At 43.9% G+C, this 25,293-nt stretch overlaps 1 protein-coding gene across 2 annotated transcripts in view; it reads right to left on the bottom strand.

Moving 5' to 3' along the window:
* LOC147427452 (uncharacterized) overlaps positions 1 to 25,293 on the bottom strand; it is a 63,112-nt gene that overhangs the window by 19,128 nt on the left and 18,691 nt on the right. The window contains exons 3-6 of one of the 2 annotated variants that reach the window (XM_086496551.1): positions 9,840 to 9,909; positions 4,355 to 4,435; positions 3,893 to 4,006; positions 3,345 to 3,797 (exon numbers count right to left, since the gene is read on the bottom strand). In XM_086496551.1, coding sequence (XP_086352677.1) covers positions 3,345 to 3,797; positions 3,893 to 4,006; positions 4,355 to 4,435; positions 9,840 to 9,909 — 718 coding nt within the window. The remainder of the gene's footprint in view (positions 1 to 3,344; positions 3,798 to 3,892; positions 4,007 to 4,354; positions 4,436 to 9,839; positions 9,910 to 25,293) is intronic. The other variant, XM_086496550.1, reaches the window with a different exon arrangement.

The raw sequence follows: 25,293 nt of genomic DNA, 5'->3' as shown, positions 1-25,293 counted from the left end.
CCTGTTGCAGCACCTCATTGGCAAGAGGAGGGTCTCACAGCAAAGTTCTTGTCAGCTTTTTGGGCAAGGTTGTGGGACGCCAGACGGCCGCTGCGAGTCACGTTGTTCCAGTGTGGCTGGTTGCACATAGAGCTACAACAGTGGGGAGCTGGCTTATATATAGTGGCCTCTCGGCAGCATGTGCAGCTTGTGACCACCCTTTGGAGAGTCAGCGTCACTGTCTTTGGGACTGCCTTACGGCACAGCAGGTTTGGCTTCAGGTCCTTCAGCTGCTGCCAACTCTTTCCAAGCAACTGCCCCCCAAGTGTACCGTTGTGCTCTTTCCACAGCACGGCAATACACTTGGGGGACAATGCTTGGTCCACTCTCACGGGCCCTGCACTACAGTTTAAGCTATCCTCCACCAACAGGATGATAGTGATACAAGGGGGTCGACCTACACTCCAGGCTACTACAGAGCTTACTCCGCAAGAGTGGTGCAGTGAGAGGTGTGTTGAGAGCTCGTATGTGGCCTGACACTCTGGTTCATCTGGCGGGTCCATTGCTTCCGCATCTCTAAGGCTTGCCTTGTGCCACCAACAGAGACTGTTCGAGATTTTTGGCTGGAGCTGATCCATACTCTAAGGGGACAGTTCGAGAGACTTCAAGGCAGCTCCGACCACATGCGAGGGCGTAGAGAGGCGTTCCTTCGACTCTCGTACCTTGGGCCTTTCTTCACCATGGTCCAAGGTGTGCTCAGATGGCACTACCGTCCACCTGTGTGGCTTTTCCCTCCTCCCATCTCCTAATTTAGCCCTCATTGTACATATGTTGTTTTTTCATTGGGCGAGTCTCCCCTTATGATTGTTGTAGCCTTCTCTAGTAGAGGTAGTCGTAGCCCTATGGGGCAGTTTCATTAACTAATAGAAGGAAAAAAAGAAAACTTTGTCTTCCAGTTATGCCCTACCTAAGCATTGAGGAGTTTATAACCAGCAAATTTGGCCTATAAAGGGCCTAGCAATTGAGACTAGATTTGGGAGCGCTAGCAACAAGCCTTCTCTAGCATTTTGCAAAACCCGTAGACTACCATCGTTTTTGCTTCCAGGTCAGCTTTAGATCAACCTTGGCGTTTTTGGTCTAGATCAGCCCTAGCGCTAGCCTCTACAGCAGAATCAGCCTCAGCGTTTTCAGATTACAGCCCTTTTCGTCGCCGGATAACGGCTTGGATTGGCTTTCGCGGACTTCCCATTGCGATCTGGTACTTTGGCAGCCCATTGAGCCTCTTCTCGACCATTCCCTCGCCGCATCAAGTGCTCCCATTGCAGCCCATCATCGGTATTATGGAGATCTCAGCCCTCCTTTACGCGACATATCTGCTGTGTTTTGCACGCATCTGCGTTTTCGCAGCCAGTTTTCAGCCCTTCCTGTCACAAAGTGATGACGTGGCGCACGACCATCTGGATGGAATCCGGACAATAGGAGGTCCAGCCCCTAGAGAAAGATGCAGATGAAGTCTTACCAATTTGCACAACCTTCCGAGGGGCCTAAAATTAAAGAGTCTAACAGCATCCCATGCCCAAAAAAACTAGCGCTGAAGGCAGCCAGCACAAATCACGCAAATCCGTACGGTGACACGTCAAAGTCAGCGGAAAACGGGGGACTGTTCGTATAGTGCTGCCACATCAGAATCCTTGCTCAATTTTCTTTTCCTTTTGTCTCTAGGGCCCCTTCGGATGGGGTATCATAAGTTGGCACAACTTATAAGCTTCAAACTCTTTAATTTTAGGCCCCTCGAAAGGTTCTGCAAATTGGTAAAACTTCATCTGCATCTTTCTCTAGGGGTTGGACCTCCTACTGTCCAGATTCAGTCCAGATGGTCATGCCACTCATCATTTGTGACAGTTCCTCTCACATCGGCAGGAGTGCAAATCAGCCCTAGATCTACCCCTTGTTGGCCATCCACAATCCCATCTCTCTCTCTCTCGGGATAGTTTCCTGCGATGTTAAAATTCTCTTCTTCTTCTTCTTCTTCTTCTTCTTCTCTCTCTCTCTCTCTCTCTCTCTCTCTCTCTCTCTCTCTCTCTCTCAGTATCACATTCTCTATAAAAAATCTCCATCTCTTCACCTAGATCTCTCTCATTCATACTGAGAAGGGAACCATCAATACCACAAAGTTGCATGCACCAACAAAAGGTTAACAGAAAGGATTGTAAAAGTGTGAATTCTTGGTTCGACCTATTCTCTCAATTCCATTGCATCTGATACCCTTAGTTCGGCTTCATCTCTTCTGCAAGCATGTGATCCTTGGATATATTCATTCTAATCCGCAATCGTGGACTCCAGGAGGGGTACAACTTGTGGATAGTTCTATGACTTTCTTGTTACTTTTTTTTTTTGAGAAAAGGGGCCAATCACCCAGAGGAAGTTACAAAAGTGGGGTAATAATGTGTGGACTATGTAAATATCAAGGTGGTCTGTACGATGAGTGTAGAATGAACCACTGGGGGGGTGCATAATGCCATGTGATGTAGGCATGCTCTATGCCTCTCTTATATTGGTTCGGAGTCTCTCAAGGATGAGACTCATAATTATTAGAAAGCCCGATTTTAGACTGTAAAATAGATACATGCAGATGACCATCAACTGATATTCAAATGGTCTGGTGTATAGCACTAGCAAGGTGGTAAAAACTGTTATTGCAATGGACATTCTCATCCAAAGAGTTCAAATGCTCAAATTTGACCAGGATCGTTGGAAGCTTAGGTACCTCATTGGCTCTCACAGCACATGGATAGACTTTCCCAATGAATGGAAAAATGTAGACCCAGATCAGGTCTCTAGACAAGTTTTTGAGAGAAGTGTATCCTGCATTGGAAGTTAGCCTCGGTATGGATAGACTCACCCATTCAAGGAATGAACATTCTTTCCACTCTTCTCACAAGAAACCTCATGAAACAACATGACTTGCTATAGCTATACATACATCAAGGGAACATGGGCTGACCTACACAACAAGGATTATCTCTACAGTAGCTGACAGAAGAAGACTTCCTGTGAACGTAATCTACCACAAATTATCCACATCTCATGCTGTGCAAGAGCAGAACTGCCATAGTACATAATCCTTGACAATATCATGAAACCTCTACAGTTCAACACTCTTAAACTTTATGGGGCTTGACTAGTGGATATGGGCAATGCAAAAGAATGTTCCTTGTTTAGTTACAACCTATCAACTAGACCCAAGTCCGTGTGTAATACACACACGTACAAAAAGACAGTGCACTTTGATAGTAACTGTAAAGAAAAAACTACTCATATCAACACACACGTGCTCAATCAACCACAACCAGCACGGTTTGTACCTTTTCGGGAGAAAAGAAGCCAGATTGCTCCCAGAAGTGTTTGTATCCCACCTTCACATCTTCAACCAAGTTGTCAAGTTGTGGACCAGTTGCAACACCAATAGGGGAATCTTGAAGTGATCCTTGTTTGACAGGGGATCGGAAGTTTCCCACAGGTTGATGAATATACGTATTTTTGCAAGGAGAGGAAACGTTGAACAATCTAGGAGACACCACATTTGGCAAAGCCTTTGGAGAAACACAGTACGGTGGTGGTTTAGAAAAGGATTGGTAACAATTCGGCTCTCTTATCTGAACTTCTTGACTTTGGAAAGGAATCTTAACGAGGGTGCCTTCTGCTAGTTGTCTTTGTCTTTGCTCATAGCCTAGCTGGAAGTTCAAGGAAGCGATTTGTTCCTCAAGACTTGAGATTGCTACTTCCAACATTGCAACCTCTGAGACAAGTTTCTTTGCCTGCATTAAGCGTAAACCTTATCACTTTCCACAAGTCTATCACAGAGGACTCTCAATTAGCAGCAATCAACAAACAGAGGCGTGCGAGGACATACGTGAGCAGGCAGGTTACAGAATCCTGGCACACCTCCAGCCTCTGGCCTGAATGCATTTTCTAAAGCATAGTGCAGATCAACCTCTTGTTGGAGCTTACTTTGTAGTCCAAAAACCTGCAGCTTGCAGACATCAAGCAATATAGTAACAATATGCACAACAGTAAGATAAGTCCAAATGCTTTTTGTTCCAGTTTTTCCTGGCATGCATTGGTCGCTGGAAAAAAATAGACCTTGGGCACACTAGCCTTGTGGTAGCCTTTAAACAACTGGCAAATGAGCAGTCACACCTTGAGATAGCACGTCATGCACGCACAGTGCACACGCATATACAAGATGATGCACATCCACGCATAACAAGCACTCATATGCAGACGGATGTTAGCATGCACATTGTGTGCACACAAAAAAAGAACAGTAATAAGAGCATTTCAACGCTAACGTTGCTTCAGTTGAAGCACGTACATCTCTCTCAAGTTGATGGCGTTGCCATTTGAGAAAGTCCACTGTGTTGTTATCATCCTCGTGCCTTTCAGCTGAATCATCCTGCCAAAAATAAAACTCTCTCTCTCTCTCTCTCTCTCTCTCTCTCTCTCTCTCTCTCGCACATCTAACCCTATTTGCATGTGGAAAAGATGTAACTCCTACTTCTAGGGTTTAGGTCAACTTAGGAAGTGTTACTGCACCCTTGTGAGCCTGTACACACGACGTGGATGTCCACGCACGTAAGAGTAGTTGCATACCCTCTGATTGCACACCCATTAGCACCCAGCATAAGCATTTATCAGCCAAGCATAAGCAATTCACCGCATACGAACCACCTCTTGTCCCCATGTGAACCCACTCTTATAAGTCACTTAATAATAATAAGTGACTTGGGCAAGTAAAAGCAAATCGTGGGGGCTGATCTCTACTGCTCAACTCAGCATAATGCACCTATAAGAGCAGCCCCTTGGGCGCTAGAAGAAGGTAGAGGAGCAGAAGGCAACCAGCCTGTGCAATCTAAAGCAAATACCTCTCTAGCAATAGAGAGGGGGGCCCTTAGAGGGGGGATTTGGCCCTTGGGACCCCATTTGGTGTCGATCCTCTCTCTCTCTCTCTCTCTCTCTCTCTCTCTCTCTCTCTCTCTCAGCAAAAAGGTGGGCATGTCCCGATTATATCACATAAAATATGCAAAACACAACCGAAGCCATAATACATCGTGATACAACTGAAGTGAAAAAAAACCCCATAGGTATATAACATGGAATAGGGGACCTCTGGAGATGCTCAGTGGCTTATCACCCCAATAGTGAGCTAAAAATGTGTAGGTTATCTAACCATCAAGGTGGTCTGTACAATGAATGTAAACGATAAACGAAACCACTGTGGGGATGCATAATGCCATGGGATGTGGTCATGATCCCGACGGAAAAGAACTGACGATCTCTAGAGGTCCACAGAATTTCTCAAACAAAAGGAAAATGGAATAGGGGAGAACCTCCAGCTACTACAAAGCTTGTAGTAGCTGTAAATGAACAAATACAGTGACCAAATCCTATAGGGGACGGTAGGGGGAGATCTATATGGATAACGCTCTCCAAGCATAGTCACACGGGACGCCCATTTTTGGGCTTCCCGTCCCCACTTTTCCGTCCCCACTTGCCGTCTTGCCCTCTTTTTTACACTAGAAATCCATCTGAGCCCCGTCCCCCATCCCCACTCCTCGGGACACGTCCCTTGTGACTATGTCTCCAAGAGTTGTGCACAAGGCATCCTCCTCCACACTCTCCGTAACTATGTGTGCAAGTATATACAGAGTACTATATCATCTCAGGAAGAGATCATGTCAAAGTTACCGAATATCCTCTACAAATGCCTTCGAACATCCCCGAAGTCCATTTACTCAAACCCACCTCATTTGTACCCAAAATAACAGCTCCCTCTCTGATCTTCCACATCGTCACCAGCGGTGGATGTGGCCAATCTGGTCTGATGAGGAAAATAAAAGGTAAATACCATGAGTCTAATGCTGAAGCCATACTAACCTCCACATGGCATCCTTTGTCGACTCTAAGAGCTCCTCACTATACTCCTCTGACATCCCAAGTGATAAGAAGAATTCCTTGATTGCAATCATGAGCTCTATCACTACTGAAAATTCATTCCAATAACTAGCCTCCCATGGACCTGAAAGGAATGTCTTTACCAATAAACATATGACCTCTCCTCTGTGGCTTGAATAAGCAAAACATCTATCTCCAAAGGGCCACGTCTAATCATCTCCTCTGGTGTCCTCCAAGGTCCAGCAAGCATAAACTCAAGGGATAACCATGTAGAATGAAGAGCTGAAGATGGGAAAGACAAGTCTGGCATGGTCTCCTCTCTTGTAACACGCATCCCTAAAGGACACCCAACCTCCAAATCAGGTGCCTCTATTGTCTCCTCAACAAGAGACTGGACCTCGCCGGTTATAGACTTCTAACTTCTAGAGTGAAGACACCTTTCTGTGAGAACTGTCTCTCATCTGAAGGATTGTCCTGATGTGGCATTTATACAACAGGCACCTCTCTCCTCTTGTAGACCATGGTAGGACGCCTAGAACCATAAACATATGACCTCTCCTCTTTGTGGCTTGAATAAGGAAAACATTTATCTCCAAAGGGCCATGTCTAATCATCTCCTCTGGTGTCCTCCAAGGTCCAGCAAGCATAAACTCAAGAGATAACCATGTAGAAGGAAGAGCTGAAGATGGGAAAGACAAGTCTGGCATGGTCTCCTCTCTTGTCACACGCATCCCTAAAGGACACCCAACCTCCAAATCAGGTGCCTCTATTGTCTCCTCAACAAGAGACTGGACCTCGCCGGTTATAGACTTCTAACTTCTAGAGTGAAGGGAAAACACCTTTCTGTGAGAACTGTCTCTCATCTGAAGGATTGTCCTGATGTGGCATTTATACAACAGGCACCTCTCTCCTCTTGTAGACCATGGTAGGACGCCTAGAACCACTGCTCTTAACTATGAGCAAATCTGTGACTCTGCTACTGTTGTTGCAGTCTCTGTCCTGAATCTCTCTGCCTATCTATATGTTGATGCTGCTGCTGATCAGAGTCTCTATGCTTCTGTCTCAATCTGTGTCTCTGTCTTGCTTGCCTCTAAGTGCCTTTAAGAAAACCTCTGACAAGATGTCCCAAAGCATGACAATAATGGCATTAGTTCAGAAGATCATTGACACATAATCTTTGAAACCTGACTACTCCATCCCACTCAAAGTGAAATGACTCTTGAAATGTCTGACCTTGAGTAGTGACCACCATCACCGAAGGTGTAGAGAAATCCACATCAATAGACTCTTAATAAGGAGTGCCAAAAACTGATCCAAACTACCGAAGCACTGAAGGCGCTCTAAAGCATAAATGCAGATCTGAGAAAGATCGCTTCACTGAAAATCTGAGGATCTGTAACCATCTGTTGCACCTCATCAAACAATGCAACCTCAAATTCTGAACAGGAAGGTACTGCAAAGAGGATGCATGTGCTGATAGAACGCACCACCAGGGAATGAGCTGCAGGCGGTGAAGCAAACACCAATATGAACCATAATTACCAGGGAACGCCCTTCCTAGGGCCTGGAACGCTGGAACAGCCTTCTGGCTGGTCTCTTGTGCAGGGAACGTCCCGGAACATCTCTGCGTTCCGACAAGCCGGACAGTAGCCAAAACGGCAGAGCAGGAACGAACCGGAACAGGGTGGAGCGCCGGAACGACAGCAACGGTCAAAAACTGCCAGCCTTCAATGGGCAGAAACAGGCATTTTTCCAGGGTGTTTGTTTTCTGGCAGCCATGGCCACTTATAAATTGCTCCACTCACCCCTTTCCTTCACAAATCCAACAAGCCTCAAGGCTCTCCCTCTCCCTTGCTCTCAAGCTCTCTCCCCCTTGCTCTCAAGCTCTACCCTCAAGCTCCCAAGGACCCAAGCTCTCTCCCTTGGGCTTGAGCCTTGCGCTCAAGGCTTCAAGCTCTCTCTCCCTTGGTTTCAAGAAGTGAAGCCTCTCTCTCAAGTTCTCACGGAGTCAAGCCTCTCTCTCAAGCCCTCTCTCTCAAGCTCTCCCTCTCTCTCTCTCTCTCAAACCCTCAAGGACTATGACCGAGGCAGCGCACATCACAATCCAGTCATAATAAGGTTGAATGGCCTTCAAATCGTGTTTTTTGTCGGTATTAGAGTCAAAGGACTCTAGTACTACGTGTATTCAAACACATAACGTTAAACATTGCAATATTTGGGTGTTTTTTCAGCCTCCCATTCCGTGCCGTTCCCGTTCCCCCATTCCGCAAGGAGGCCAATCGCCGTTCCCGTTCCGCGTTCCGGGTAACTATGATATGAACAGCCCTCTACCCAATAAAATCAATCTTTGTAGCTGCTCCGTCAGGCTGAGAGCTGCTTGAACCCAATTCCTAAGATGACCCCTTTGACGAGGAGGTGAGGAGCCGACCAGTTGACAAATGACGACTCCATCATGGAGAGCCCCATCCAAATATCTGACATCATAATCTGACTCTCTAACCAGCCATACTAAAGGCTCCATCCTTGTTGTAGTCGTTATCAAATTGAAGGCGCAAGCTATACTCAGGCAATGATAGGCCATGTTTGCTACAGCATGAGCAGATGCCAGCAAGGGAAGGCAGCTTCTGTGTAGTTTGCAAAACACAACAAAGGATGGCAAGTTGGCTGGTGCTGTCGCAGGTTGGTCGCGCAAGAATGCAAAAGGCGCAGAAGGTAGTGAAACTATATCACGGGTCTAGTCTGTACTACGCAGCAGGTTTGGCGAGCAGCAGATGATGCCCTGTGTAAGCCGCAAGACATGCATGAAGGTTCATCCGCTCACACGCCAGGGTTTTGCAGGTCATGCCTGCAAACAAAGGTCTCTCCAACCATAAGCAAAGGGGTTGCCTCAATTTAAACAAGGGCCTTGCTTCACTTATGCAAGAAAACACACAGTCATGGTTCAGAGTAGCAATGGACAAGTCGGTAAACCTCAAAGATGAAAGCTACTAGACACCACCAAGAGCAAAGCACACTTTCTGGAGAAAGGTGCGAGACAGCATGTTGTCGCCAGCTTCGTCAAGCGTGGGAAAGTTTTCTATAACCAAAGATGAGCTCATGTACGAAAAAGCACAATTGAAAATATCATGTTGTTTGGGGACTTTTGTCACAGAAATAAAGAAGCGTAAACTAACTGTTAAATGTAATTCATATACTCGAGAGAATCTAGAAGAGAGAGAGAAAAGCTTGACACATCATTGGGACCAGAAGATGGGTTGGTCCCCCCCCCCATAAAGAGAATATCTTTATTACTAAGGGAGAATCTTTACAAGCACACGAACGGGACAAAAGCACGTCCTCTATTCTTTTTTGTTCTTTTTCTACTTCTGACTGAAAGAGTGAAAAAACTTCTCTCTGACAACTGAGAGGATTTTCCCTCTACTGTGAGATTTTTGTCACAAAAATACGAAAGCGTAAACTAACTGTTAAATGCAATTCATATACTTGAGAGAATTTGAAAGAGAGAGAAAAGCTTGACACATCATTGGGACCAGAAGATGGGCTGGTCCCCCCCCATAAAGAGAATATCTTTATTACTAAGGGAGAATCTTTACAAGCACAGGAACGGGGCAAAAGCCCGTCCTCTATTCTTTCTTGTTCCTTTTCTGCTTCTGACTGAAAGAGTGAAAAAACTACTCTCTGACAACTGAGAGGATTTTCCCTCTACTGTGAGATTTTGGGAAGCTCTCGTAAACGGAAGTCTACCTTCCACAAAACTCCTCAAAAGCTCTCAAAAATGAGTCTACCTTCCGCTAACTGTGTCCCTTCATGCATAATCATTCCTGCAATAAAAACAAGGGAGAAAGACGCAAACTGCATGCACACATGCTTACTGTAATTTTATGCACATAATCTAAAAATGTTACCTGAGAACGTTCCAATGCCAAAATAGAGACCTTTTCGCGATGGAATCGCACCAAACTTTGTGTACGTGTTCTGTAAGTAGAGAAAAACGAGATTCTATTAATAATTCGCTGAAATTTGTTGGAATTAGGGTTGCAGAGAAACGCACACAGCTTGGAGAAGACGAAGGAGGCTCAAGGCACAAAATAGAGAGTGTGTTACTTAGTGTGCAATGGAAAGATAGATAGCCCTAGAGTGATGGGTGTATATACAATGCACGGGGGGGAAAACCTCCTAAAGAGGGAAAAAATGCCCGGACGGTCCTAGTGTGTTCACACACATCACTACCACATATAGGAGTGATGCGGTGAACGAGAGTTGGCACATGAGTAGAGGGAAGTGCCATGCCTTGAGGACAAGATCAGTCCACAAAGGGGAGTAAGACCAAAGCTGAGGAAAGCTTCAAGCTTCTCATGAGACAATGCCTTTGTGAAAAGATCTGCAAGGTAGTCATGTGTTGGCACATAAGCCAAGCTGATCTCTCCTGCCGAGAGCCTCTCCCTGACATAGTGGTAATGCACCTCAATGTGCTTTGTGCGAGCATGAAAAACTCGGTTCCTCGCAACTGCAAATGCGCTCTGACTGTCACTGTAGATAGTGTTGGCAGTGTCCTGTCCAACACCCAAATCAGCCATAAGGCGTCTGAGCCATACACACTCAACCGTAGCTGTGAAGACTGCCCTATACTCAGCCTCACAACTCGAAGTGGCCACAGTAGGTTGCTTCTTGCTCAACCATGATATACATGAACTGCCAAGCATGAAACAAAAACCACTTGTGGACACTCGCGTGTCAAAACAACCAACCCAATTTGAGTCCGAAAAAGCATGTAAGTCTGGCGGCAATGCTCCCCCCTTGGGATAAAACAAGCCAAGATGTAAAGTGCCACTAAGCTAGCGGAAAATCCTCTTGACAGCCTACCAATGCTTAGACCCTGGGCTATGCATAAATCTGCTGACCTGTGAGACTGCAAACTGAATATCCGACCTCGTGTTGCATACATAAATGAGGCAGCCAATAGCAGTTTGATAAAGAGTGACATCCGCAGGATCGCCAATATCATGTAGACTCAACTTCAAACCTGTTTCCATGGGAGTGGCAATAGGTTTACAATCCTCAAGTCCAAACTTACATAGCAATGTCTCTATGTAACTTTTCTAACACAAGGCAATACCACCATCACATTGCTTAAACTGTATACCCAAGTAATGATGCAACAGCCCCAAATCTTTCATCTTGAAAGTAGCATTCAAATCAGCCTTAAATTCAGCAATATGTCTCTCATTTGGTCCAGTGATCAACAAATCATCAACATAAAGAACCACAATGAGAAGTACATCACCCTCACGCTTTACATACAACAATGTGCTTTCTGCTGGACTGTTACGAAAGCCTCGTTTGACCAAATGAGTGTTAGCTTTCTCATACCAAGCACGAGGAGATTGCTTTCTGTTGGACTATTACGAAAGCCTCGTTTGACCAAATGACTGTCAGCTTTCTCATACCAAGCACGAGGAGATTGCTTCAGCCCATACAAAGCCTTCTTACATCTGCACACTTTTTCCTCTTGTCCTTTTATGACAAAACCGCGAGGCTGCGTTACATAAACTTCCTCAAATATGTCCCCATTCAAAACAGCAGTAACAATGTCTGATTGATGTACATCCCAACCAAAATGAGTTGCCAATGCACATAGAAAACGCACAGTAGTCATACGACAAGTGGGAGCAACATATGTCCCCATTCAAAACAGCAGTAACAATGTCTGATTGATGTACATCCCAACCAAAATGAGCTGCCAATGCACATAGAAAACGCACAGTAGTCATACGACATAAAGAACCACAATGAGAAGTACATCACCCTCACGCTTTACATACAATGTGCTTTCTGTTGGACTGTTACGAAAGCCTCGTTTGACCAAATGAGTGTCAGCTTTCTCATACCAAGCACAAGGAGATTGCTTTGTGTTGGACTATTACGAAAGCCTCGTTTGACCAAATGAGTGTCAGCTTTCTCATACCAAGCACGAGGAGATTGCTTCAACCCACAAAGCCTTCTTACATCTGCACACTTTTTCCTCTTGTCCTTTTATGACAAAACCGCGAGGCTGCATTACATAAACCTCCTCAAATATGTCCTTATTCAAAACAGCAGTAACAATGTCTGATTGATGTACATCCCAACCAAAATGAGCTGCCAATGCACATAGAAAACGCACAGTAGTCATACGACAAGTGGGAGAAAAAATCTCTTCATAATCTATGCCTTTTTGCTGTGCAGAACCCTTTGCAACAAGTCAAGCCTTATGGCGATTAATCTCACCATTCGGCTTGCGTTTCAACTTGTAAACCCACTTGTACCAATGGCCTTTTTGCCAGGAGGCAAATCACATAAACTCCATGTGTCATTTTCTATAAGTGCATCATATTCTGATTGCATGGCACTTATCCAATTTTCTGAATTCTGTTGTTCATCAAAAGACAGAGGTTGCTCAACATCATGTAAGCTAGACACGGCCATAGCATAACAATCTGATGCATAAGATGCATGGTGAGAGCCTGAACGAGTACGACTAGACAAAGGTGCATCCAATTTACCATCATGCAAAGTGTGCACCAGCCATTTTGGCATATCTCTAGCCTCTCATTTTCAGCCCTTTCTTCATCAAGTACATCATGTACATCTGCATCAGTAATAGGCTGATCTGTAACATTTTCAGAAACCCCCATAGGCTGTACATTTGCCTCATTGGAACTTACATTCGTATTTGCACCACTAATAAGAGGCAACAAAGTGTCACAAATGTCCTATGAGCTTACATTATTGTGTCTAGTACATGACAGCAAGGGCTGAACAGAATCTTCTACAAACAGTACATCCCGTGAAACCAGAATACGTTTTGTTTGCGGATGATACAACCTGTAACCTTTGCTTTCAGCACTATAACCAACAAAAATACATTTGAGAGCTTTATCATCCAATTTTATGCGTTGTGTTTGTGGCACCAAAGCATATGCCAAACAGCCAAAAACACGCATGTGCTCAATAGAAGGCTTTCTATCATGGCATGATTCATATGGAGTAATAGACTGCAAAGCTTTCGTAGGACACCTGTTTAGTACATAAGTGGCACACATCATGGCCTCAAGCCAAAAGGAATGCGGCAAAGCTTGACTTTTGACCATACATCGTGCCATTTTCATAAGTGATCTGTTTTTCCTCTCAGCAACACCATTTTGCTGAGGTGTATAAGGCACTGTACATTGGTGTTTTATCCCAGGACTAGCCAGAAATGCATTGAATTCATGAGACATATACTCTCCCCCTCGATCAGAACGAAGGGTGCCCATAGTACATTTCGAGACATTTTCAGCCACAGCCAGAAATTGTTTGAAGCACATAAAAACTTTGGACTTTGCTTTAAGCGGAAATACCTATGCATGCTTGGAGTAATCATCAATGAAAGTCACGAAGTAAAGGCAATTGTCCAAGGACGGAGTTTGCATGGGCCCACAAACATCACTATGCACAAGCTACAACCTGCATGTGGCCGAACTAAACCACCCTTTGGAAACTTATAACGTTGCATCTTATCCAAAATAGAGCCTTCACAAACATATTTAACAGGTGCTTCAAGAGGCGGCAAAGAAGCAACCATATCAGATTTCTGCAAACGCAGCAAACTGACAAAATTCAGATGATCAAAACGTGCATGCCAAAGTTTTGCATCTGAAATAGCCCTTGAATCTGCAACAGCATTTGCAACATTTTGTCCACACCTGTCATACAAAGTGAGCTTATAGAGCCCACGGAACAAAAGGCCAGATGCAACAATTTCATCACCAAAACTGAGATTATGAACTGTACATCTGTCAACCACAAATTTGACTACAAGTCCAAGTCTAGTAAGTGCGGATACAGAAAAGAGATTCTTCTTGATCCCAGGTACATAAAGTGCATCAACAAGTGTGAAGGAACTACATTTGTTAGGTGCAGCGGAATGAATGTTTGCGCTTTGCTCAAGATGAGTGCTCCGAACTGTGCTCAAGGTTCCTTTTGTTCTTATGGAAGGTACAGCCTTCCGTTCTTAATGAGAGAATGCTATGATCACAAACAAAGTGAATGGACTGTGCGTGCAGGTGTATGAGACTGAGAGATATAGAGAGAATAGAGATTCAACACCAGAGACGTTGTAAAACCCTCCTCCGAAGGCCCCACTCTCGTCGGCGAGCATGGTCTACTTATGGTTGCACAATCTGGTACAAATGGCATGCATGAGACTGATGCAAGTCTAGGCCATGTCGACGATGACAACGGGGATGACGAAGTCGACCTAATGGCTGAAATCTACAATCTTTCTGCTGCTGTCCAAAAACGCTATGGGCTGAAATCTGCGACTGAGCCAAAAACGCTGGTTTTGGGGCTGTTTTCTGTGGGTCTTTGTCGCTGAAAATCTGCAGGTTTAGGGCTGAAAACTGAGGTTGCTTAGGCTGGAAACTGAGGTCTTTCCGGGCTGAATCTGCTCCTTCTTTAGGGCTGTTTTCTGCTAGTCTTCATTGCTTGGAATTGGCGATGTCTGCAATCAATGGGGTCTTCAAAACGCTAGGCTGATGTGTTTATGAAAAACGCTAGGAGAGGCTCCTCAAAAACGCTAGGTTGGATCTGCTGGAGATGATGGTGATACAAAAACGCTATGCAATAGGACTTGTTGCCGATGGTGTGATGATGCAAAACGCCGAGTGCTGGGGTCTTCCGTCGCGGTGATCTGCTGATAAGAAAACTCTAGGGCTGATTCTTCTTGCTTGGTGGGGGAAACCGCCAAGCGGTCATTGCTTGGAATTGGCGATGTCTGCAATCGACGGGGTCTTCAAAACGCTAGGTTGATGTGTTTATGAAAAACGCTAGGAGAGGCTCCTCAAAAACGCTAGCTAGTTGGGTCTGCTGGAGATGATGCTGATACAAAAACGCTATGCAATGGAACTTGCTGGAGATGGTGTGATGATACAAAACGCCAAGTGCTCGGATCTTCCGTCGCGGTGATCTGTTGATAAGAAAACGCTAGGGCTGATTCTTCTTGCTTGGTGGGGGAAACCGCCAAGGGGTCTTGTTGAGAAGTTGCATGCAGAGATTAGCTCTTGTTGCCTCTTCTACCAATTAGTGCTAGCTCTAGTTTGCTTATATACAAACTTAGCAAAATTGCCCTACCTACTTTTGTTGAAAAGTCACTTAAATTAATAAGTGAAAAATGTCAAAAATAGGTAAAATAGGCTAAATGCACTTGAAAATTCCCCTGACTGATTCTGATGGATTCTGATGGAAATGCTTATGATCATGCTGTGTGCAACCGGAGGATATGCATCTATACTAAGTGACTGGGCATGCACGGTCTACGAATAGACTCACACAAGTGCCAGATCACTTCTAATCTAGACTGACTGGACTGACTGAACCCTGATCATGTTGTAGCTTGTCCACGGACACATAGGGTTGGATGTGTCACGTGACATCCCCTCCTTTTCAAAGTGAGGTACTGGAACCGAACTGTATGGCGTCGAGGGAGATCGCCAATAGCATCCGGAATCCTCGAAGGGACTCTTCGCCGGCCCACTCTGATGTGCTGGTCGTGCGGTACTTGAACTTCATAAAGGTCTGCAACGCTTGCTTCTTTGAGCTGCGTCGAAAGCGACACAAAGTCTTTTGTGGCTCCTTCGATGCTTCAACTTCGTCAAGTGTCATGCTTCTTTCTTCTTCAAGAATCTCCATGTCTGAAAATTCCTGAACCCATTTCCAACACAAAACCATGAACATACCTATTTCATGTAAAATGACTGGAAAAATCTTGTCGTTCTCAAAGACTGCATGCAATGTGGATGAACCAATAGACGGAGTGTCAAACCGTTCATCAAACACATGCAAACAATGAGATCGAATCTTGTCTTTCTGATCTATATCAATCAATTGTGGCAAAACACAATGGAAATGTCCATGCTTGATGCTCATACTTTCATGTGCTCTTTCTACAACTGTGTCATGCCAAGCAAGAGACATGGAATGTGACGTCCTTGAATGCATACTTTTCAGCTTTTCATGAAAAATCCGCATACATTGGTGCTCATTCATGAGTGAAATGTGCTCAACGTACAATATGTCATGCCTAGTAAAAGGGATCACATAAAGACGCTGACTAAAATACAGGAAACGATCACGAATGAAACACTCGAACTATGCGTGCATATCAATCATGCGAACACATAATACTTCTTGTGAGGGTTCTTTGGACCTAGGCTCGAGAGCCAAGATCGATTCTTCCTGAATGATCGAATCGTCCTATGGGGGTCCTTTGGACCTCGACTCGAAAGCCAAAGATCGGTGCTTCATGATTGATCGAATCTACAACGAGGTTAGCTTCGCTAGAAAAAACATCCTTGTGAACAATCACATCATCTTTATGCAAGTCATCATGTTTGTGGGAAATCACATCTTGATCATGCAAATCATCATGCTTGTGAGAAATCCACTAACACATCATCCTTGTGAACAATCACATCATCTTTCTGCAAGTCATCATGTTTGTGGGAAATCACATCTTGATCATGCAAATCATCATGCTTGTGAGAAATCACATCTTGATCATGCAAATCATCACGCTCATCATTATCATCCAAATTATCATGCTTATCATTGTCATTCAAATCATCATCATGCTTATCATTTTCATTCAAATCATCATGCTTCTCACAATCATGCAAATCCTGTGTGTCATGCTTTGAGAAAGAAGAGACTGAGAGAGTCTTCTTTTCCTGAATCTCTTGCATCTGTGTCTGAGCTTGAGAAAAGAGTCGCAAGAACTCTTTAATGTGTTGGTCGCTCTTTCCTTTGACGCCGGTTATCATTCTTTATTGGTGTCTGCGTTCCATTTCTGCTCTTCTTTCTGTGTGTCTTCGTTCTATTTTTACCATTCTTTATACATGTCTTGCTTCGCGTTCTAACTTCCTTTCCATAAACATATGGTCTAAAGCCTCCATAGGAGTTAGGGCAATCCTTGACGTAGATGGGGGAGGGGGAGGGTCGGAAAAACCTCCTGGTGGGGAAAATTCTTCTTCGCCTCTCTCATGCTCATCACCTCTAAGCGAAGTATCCATTCCGCTTCGAATGATGACCATTCTAAAGTCGTGGGTTCTTGTGGTCTTGGGTTCTTAAGTTCACAAGGAACTTGGGTTCTTGAGGGTCTTGGGTTCTTAAGTTCACAAGGAACTTGGATTCTTGGGTTCTTGAGGGTCTTGAGGTCCTGAGGTTCTTGAGGTTTTCTTTCGCTTGTAATCTGTGTTAGAGAAGGATCTTCTCTTCACCCGAGTTCTACTCTTTTCCGCGGGCGCACCCCTTGGCGGCCTTGCGCTCACACCAAGGTTGCTTTTTTCCACCTCACGTCGATTGGCCGGCCACTAAGTGCACGGTCCGCTCTCAATGAGTGAAAAGAGGCACAAGGAGAGGCTGGACAAGCCCTTCTTTCCTGGGATTCCTGTCACTCTTCAAAAACACGATTAGGAATCGACACACCCAAGCGAACTTGGGTTCGTGCCACCTCAACAAGCAAAAAAAATTCTTGTGATTCTTGTGGTTCTTTCCTTGAGTTATACAGAACACTGTCAAAGCTCTGATACCAATGTTAGGTGCAACGGAATGATTGTTTGTGCTTTGCTCAAGATGAGTGCTACGAACTGTGCTCAAGGTTTCTTTTGTTCTTATGGAAGGGAGAGCCTTCTGTTCTTAATGAGAGAATGCTATGATCACAAACAAAGTGAATGGACACTGTGCGTGCAAGTGTATGAGACTGAGAGATAGAGAGAGAAGAGAGATACGACACCAGAGACGTTGTAAAACCCTCCTCCAAAGGCCCCACTCTCGTCGGCGAGCGTGGTCTACTTATGATTGCACAATCTGGTACAAATGGAATGCATGAGACTAATGCAAGTCTAGGCTATGTCGACGATGACGACGGGGATGACGAAGTCAACCTAATGGCTGAAATCTGCAATCTTTCTACTGCTGTCCAAAAACGCTATGGGCTGAAATCTGCGACTAAGCCAAAAACGCTGATTTTGGGGCTGTTTTTTGTGGGTCTTTGTCACTGCAAATCTGCAGGTTTAGGGCTGAAAACTAAGGTTGCTTAAGGCTGGAAACTGAGGTCCTTCCGGGCTGAATCTGCTGGGCTGTTTTCTGCTGGTCTTCATTGCTTGGAATTGGCGATGTCTGCAATCGATGGGGTCTTCAAAACGCTAGGAGATGCTCCTCAAAAACGCTAGTTGGTTGGGTCTGCTGGAGATGATGCTGATACAAAAACGCTATGCAATGGAACTTGCTGGAGATGGTGTGATGATGCAAAACGCCAAATGCTGGGGTCTTTCGTCGCCGTGATCTGCTGATGAGAAAACGCTAGGGCTGATTCTTCTTGCTTGGTGGGGGAAACCGCCAAGGGGTCTTGTTGAGAAGTTGCATGCAGAGATTAGCTCCTGTTGCCTCTTCTGCCAATTAGTGCTAGCTCTAGTTTGCTTATATACAAACTTAGCAAAATTGCCCTACCTACTTTTGTTGGAAAGTCACTTAAATTAATAAGTGAAAAATGTCAAAAATAGGTAAAATAGGCTAAATGCACTGGAAAATTCGTCTGACTGATTCTATCTAATGCAAATGCTTATGATCATGCTGTGTGCAACCGAAGGATATGCATCTATACTAAGTGACTGGGCATCCACGGTCTACGAATAGACTCACAAAAGTGCCAGATCACTTGTAATCTAGACTGACTGGACTGACTGAACCCTGATCATACTGTAGCTTGTCCACGGACACATAGGGTTGGATGTGTCACGTGACATCCCCTCCTTTTCAAAGTGAGGTACTGGAACCGAACTGTATGGCGTCGAGGGAGATCGCCAATAGCATCCGCAATCCTCGAAGAGACTCTTCGCCGGCCCACTCTGATGTGTGGGTCATGCAGAACTTGAACTTCATAAAGGTCTACAACGCTTGCTTCTTTAGGCCGCGCCGAAAGCGACACAAAGTCTTTTGTGGCTCCTTCAATGCTTCAACTTCGTCGAGTGTCATGCTTCTTTTTTCTTCAAGAAATTCCATGTCTGAAAATTCCTGAACCCATTTCCAACACAAAACCATGAACATACCTATTCCATGTAAAGTGACTGGAAAAAATCTTGTCGTCCTCAAAGACTGCATGCAATGTAGATGAACTAATAGACGGAGTGCCAAACCGTTCATCAAACACATGCAAACAATAAGATCGAATCTTGTGTTTCTGATCTATATCAATCAACTGTGGCAAAACACAATGGAAATGCCCATGCTTGATGCTCATACTTTCATGTGCTCTTTCTACAACTGTGTCATGCCAAGCAAGAGAGATGGAATGTGACGTCCTTGAATGCATACTTTTCAGCTTTTCATGAAAAATCCGCATACATTGGTGCCCATTCATGAGTGAAACGTGCTCAACGTACAATATGTCATGCCTAGTAAAAGGGATCACGAATGAAACACTCGAACAATGCGTGCGTATCAATCATGCGAACACATAATAGTTCCTGTGAGGGTTCTTTGGACCTAGACTGATTCTTCTTGCTTGGTGGCGGAAACCACCAAGGGGTCTTGTTGAGAAGTTGCATGCAGAGATTAGCTCCCGTTGCCTCTTTTGCCAATTAGTGCTAGCTCTAGTTTGCTTATATATAAACTTAGCAAAATTGCCCTACCTACTTTTGTTGGAAAGTCACTAAAATTAATAAGTGAAAAATGTCAAAAATAGGTAAAATAGGCTAAATGCATTGGAAAATTCCCCTGACTGATTCTGATGGATTTTGATGGAAATGCTTATGATCATGTTGTGTTCAACCGGAGGATATGCATCTATACTAAGTGACTGGGCATGCACGGTCTACGAATAGACTCACACAAGTGCCAGATCACTTCTAATCTAGACTGACTGGACTGACTGAACCCTGATCATGCTGTAGCTTGTCCACGGACACATAGGGTTGGATGTGTCACGTGACATCCCCTCCTTTTCAAAGTGAGGTATTGGTACCGAACTGTATGGCATCGAGAGAGATCGCCAATAGCATCCACAATCCTCGAAGAGACTCTTCGTCAGCTCCTCTGATGTGTGGGTCGTGCGGTACTTGAACTTCATAAAGGTCTACAACACTTGCTTCTTTGGGCCGCGCCGAAAGCAACACAAATTCTTTTGTGGCTCCTTCGATGCTTAACTTCATCGAGAGTCATGCTTCTTTCTTCTTCAAGAATCTCCATGGCTGAAAATTCCTGAACCCATTTCCAACACAAAACCATGAACAAACCTATTCCATGTAAAGTGTCTAGTCTTGTTTTTTCTGGAAAGTGACTCTTGCAACAACAATGTGCATAATGCATCAAACTTGACAACTTCAGGATTTCCTTGGGTCATCAATCTCAAAAAAGTCTGGTACGAATCTGGTAAGACATCAAAAACAGTCTGCTGACTTCACCTGCAAAAATAAGTTACTCATTGATATCCTTGACACCAGCAAGGAAAGTGTCCATATCATCCTCCTTATGCATAATCTTCGACTCCACCTCTTTACGCAGCAAAGCAATTTTAGCCTCATTGCGGCTTGTATAAAGACCTGCTAGAATATCCCAAGCCTGTTTTGCAGATTTTGTTGAACGGATGTGAGAAACAATGGTGCGCTTCACAGACAACGCAATCAATGCATAAGCCTACGCATCCTTTATATCCCAACGAGCTTGTTCTGCCGTAGGCAAAACAACTTTAATAGCAGCAAGACCTGCAACATCGCCTACATCCTCGGAACCAGGATGTACATCAATGCCCTGCACAATATTCCAAACGCCCTTTGACACAAGAACGTGTTGCATCATATAAGCCCACATAGGGTAATTGTCCCCATCCAACCCTCCTCAACAGCAAACATCTTGAAGACATCTGTGTTGTTGTCAGCCATGATAAATGTTGCACCTGATGTGAAAATTGCCCGAAAATAGGAGAAACGGAGTGGGAACAACACATGCTATATAGCACAAACCGTAGAAGACTGTAAGGCACCTGTTATGCAGAAATCGGCACTGACAAAAATTTTGCACAAAATGACGAAATTGCCTGTGCAGACTGCCTGTAGTGAAAACGGAGGCCGAAATGGGCCCGAATCAAAAATCTGAGCAGACTAAGCTCTACGAGCTTACCCAAAATATTTGTCGACCTGCGAACGCTCGCCAAAGCTCACTGAAATCGGAGAAAGTGAGCAGGCGTGTGCTGGAGCAGTTGGCGACTAAGCCCGAGAGGACGTAACCTGCTCTGATACCAATTGTTGGAATTAGGGTTGCAGAGAAACGCACACAGCTTGGAGAAGACGAAAGAGACTCAAGGCACACAATAGAGAGTGTGTTACTTAGTGTGCAATGGAAAGATAGATAGCTCTAGAGTGATGGGCGTATATACAATGCACGGGGAAAAAACCTCCTAAAGAGGGAAAAAATGCCCTGGTGGTCCTAGTGTGTTGACACACATCACTACCACATGTATATGGTAACAAAATTTACCCTAGTAGAGGTGATTGGGGGCTGAAAACAGAGAGTTTGCAACAGCTAGAAGTGAGAGAAAGAGAGTTTTCTTCTACTTTTCGCGATGAATCTTCCCCCACAGCAGCCTATGATCAAGAGAAACCTTGTTCTACGTGATGGGAGCTCCAGGACTCCACATACACCACAAGGGCTGATTCTCAAGCTTCAATGGAGAGCTCTGAGGCTCACTTTAGGGGGGGTAGGTGCACTGCAAACCTGTTAAGTGAGAGAGGAGGCGCTCTTATAAAGCCAACAAGAAGAGGGGGCACTAGAGGATGAGGGAGGGTGAGAGTGAGAGTGAGAGAGTCACTTTGCATTAATAAGTGTGTCAAGTGGCACACTTACTTAATAACTTTAAAAACCATTCAACTTTTCACTTTAAAAGTTCCTACGCTATTAATGAAATGTGCACAAATTAACTCATAACTTCACATATGAATACTATTTATGAAAACGTCAGCTGCTCCCCAACACAATGCCGTATCGGCACTGCTCATGCATCACCTGTTCACACTTGTCCGGCCATTTGGCCCAGACGCAAAAGATCAAAATTAGTTTAACTTACTTGTCCTAAGGCCTTTAAAAATAATTTTAGGCCTTAGGATCACTGTTCTAAGGAGCCAATCTCATTCCTGTGTTTGCACCAACGCGCGTAATTTTCTAAGCCTGAAATCTGAGGTTGTTGTCTATCCCTTATTAAAGACCCGATTTCCCAATCACTAAAGCTTCAGGGTATATTTCTGCTAGGGTCTCCCCTAAGGTGTTCTATGCCGCATTCGGGCACATCTAAGGCCCTAGAACTACTAGTTCTATTCTGATGTGCACACAACTAAATAAATAATTATTTTCTAATAATTAATTTAATTATTTATAAAAATTGACATTGTTACATCCCTCTTGGTTCTAAATAATTAACCTCAATTGTAGAGTGTCAACATAACTCTGTAGGATGTCTGCGTAATCCTTGAGATCTAACTCCGTCATCTACTTTGCATCTAAAGGGGTGTAATTCTTGAACTTGACTAAATACTTTCGATGTAGTCTCTCGGACTTTGGTTGTATCACGGAGTGGTGTATTGTCTGTTCCAATTGAAGGATTTTCTCAGTCTCTTCGACTTATGAAGAATCTTCTTGTACTTGAGCCACTGGAGGAGGACCAACATATGGTCGGAGGAGACTTACATGAAAATCATTATGGATGCGCCAAGGCAAATCCAATCTGAAAATCACTTCATTGACTTTATCTGTAATCTTGAGAGGGCCGTAAAATCTATGGAAAAGTTTAACAACCTTCCCTTTACCGACCTGCTTTTTCAATCTAGCTTTCTCAAACTTAAGTAGGGACATATTGTCCTTTCTCAAGATTGAGACTTCTTCTGTGCTTGTCTGCTTTTTTCTTCTGTTGCTCTTGAGTACGAAGAATCGCTTGTTTTACTTGTTGATAGGTAGTATCAATATCTCGCACAAATTCGTCTGCGGCAAAGATGTTCTCTTTGGTAACGAGAATAGGGAGTAAGAATGGCTTCCCATATATGATTTCGAATGGAGCTTTACCAGTTGAGGAATGCATGGTATTATTATACGCAAACTAAACTAACAGTAAGTATTGTTCCCATTCGGATTGTCTTTCCGAAACATAGCAATTGAGAAGGTCTAAAACAGTGGCGTTAGCGATTTCACTTTGACCATCTGTTTGAGGATGTCATGCGAGGATCTCTATAGTCTTTGGCAATTCATGATGTTTAAAAATTTAAGCTAGAAATATTCTAGCCATGTTATCAGCTTTGATTGTCTTCTTAACTGGAAGGACATGTGCTTGCTTACTGAATCATAGTCCGAATTGCATCATTTCCATTCTTGGATCTAGGAAGATCTGTAATGAAAAATCCATGGCAATAATTTCCCATGGCGTGTTAGGCACAGGGAGTGGTTGAAGCTTGCTATAAACTTTATGTCTGTCATATTTCACTTTTTGGCATACTAAACACTCGCGTACATATTTTTCAATGTCCGTTCGGAGTGTTGGCCAAAAGAAATATCTTTCGAGGGCACTAGTGGTAGCAACAGTAATTCCCCGATGCCCAACATAGGGAGAATTATGTGCTCCATCCATCACCTTCTGTCTTAAGCGTTGAGCTATGCATATTGCTTGTTGATGATTTAGTGTATTATCCCTAATGGAATAAGGTGGCCTTGAATGACCAGCTTGAAGATCTGCCCAAATTGCAGTGAAGTCTGTAGTGAAGTCTGGATCTTGAGGATACATCTCACTAAGAGATTCTAGTTCCTCATGATAAATAGTTCTCATTGCATTGATCTTTAGACACCTGGAGAGAGCATCTGCAACCGCATTCTTTGTTCCAGAAGTGTGTAAAAACTGAAAATGGAACATTAAAAGAAAGTTAGCCCATCTCATTTGCTTTTCTGATAACTTTCTCTGTGTGAGAAAGTAGCGAAGACTCAGATGATATGTTTTGATTATGAAATCAGCTCCTAAAAGATAATGTTTCCAAATGGAAAGAGCATGAATTACTGCCATTAGCTCTTTCTCATAAATGGAAGCATGCAACTCTGTATCTTTAAAGCGCTGGTTTTCGTAGGCTATGGCGTGACCCTCTTGGTTCAAAACTACTCCTACACAATCTCCAGATGCATCTCAGTACACCTCGAAAGGTTTGTGAAGATCAGGGACGCTGAGAACAGGTACGTGGCTGAGTAGATATTTAAGCTTTTCAAAAGCTTGTTTTTGTCTAGCTCCCCAATGGAATGGAACCCGCTTCTTCGTTAAATCATGGAGAGAACCCACTATGACGGCAAAGGCTCGAATGAAATGCCGATAATAGGAACAGCGGCGAGAAAACTACGTACATCATTAACTGTAGTTGGTGTAGGCCATTCTACAACTGCTTGAATCTTATCAGGGTTCATTCTCACCTGGTAGTGAGATACTATATGGCCCAAGTAGTGAATTTCTTTTAGAAAGAACTCACTCTTCTTAGCATTCACAATAAATTTGTGTTTTCATAATTCTTCAAACACTAATGCGAGATGCTTATACTGCTCTTCTTCCGTCTCTGAGAAGATTAGGATGTCATCGAAGAAGACTCCTGTAAATCTTCTATATGAGTGGAAGATTCTATCCATAATTTTGTTGAATGTGATTGGTGCATTAGTGAGTCCAAAAGGCATCACTAAGAATTCATACAACCCAAAGGTTGTTCTAAATGAAGTCTTATGCACATCCTGAGGAGCAATGCGGATTTGATGATATCCGCTCTTAAGTCTATACGACTGAAGACACTTGCCCCTTGTAACTTATCAAGAATGTCATCAATCCGAGGGATTGTATATCAATTCTCGACTGTGATCTTGTTTAGAGATCTATAATCTATACAAATGCAAAATGTGCCATCCTTTTTCTGTATTAGTAGGACAGGTGAACAATATGGAGAAGTGCTAGGCCTTATTAGACCCTTCTTCAAGAGTTCATTGACCTGCTTGAGGATTTCCTCTTGCTACATTAGACTAGCTCGATAACAGAGCTGATTTGGAGAAATGCTCCTTGGTATCAAATCGATTGTATGATCCTCAAGTCGAGACGATGGACGTTCATTTGGAAGTTCATATGTAAAACATTCTTTAAAACTTTCTAATAACTTAATTCTTTTTTGCTCTGAAGAGGAAGAAAGTTGTGAAGAAGACATATCTCTCTCTCCTGCAAATTTCAAGTACGCTGAAACACACTTTTTCATTATTTTCTTGAGTGCAATGTGGTTGGCAATACGAATT

The sequence above is a fragment of the Adiantum capillus-veneris genome, chromosome 23, assembly GCF_014529385.1.
Source record: "Adiantum capillus-veneris isolate H3 chromosome 23, ASM1452938v2, whole genome shotgun sequence".
Classification (NCBI taxonomy): domain Eukaryota; kingdom Viridiplantae; phylum Streptophyta; class Polypodiopsida; order Polypodiales; family Pteridaceae; genus Adiantum; species Adiantum capillus-veneris.
This window is presented reverse-complemented; position numbering and strand designations above follow the sequence as displayed.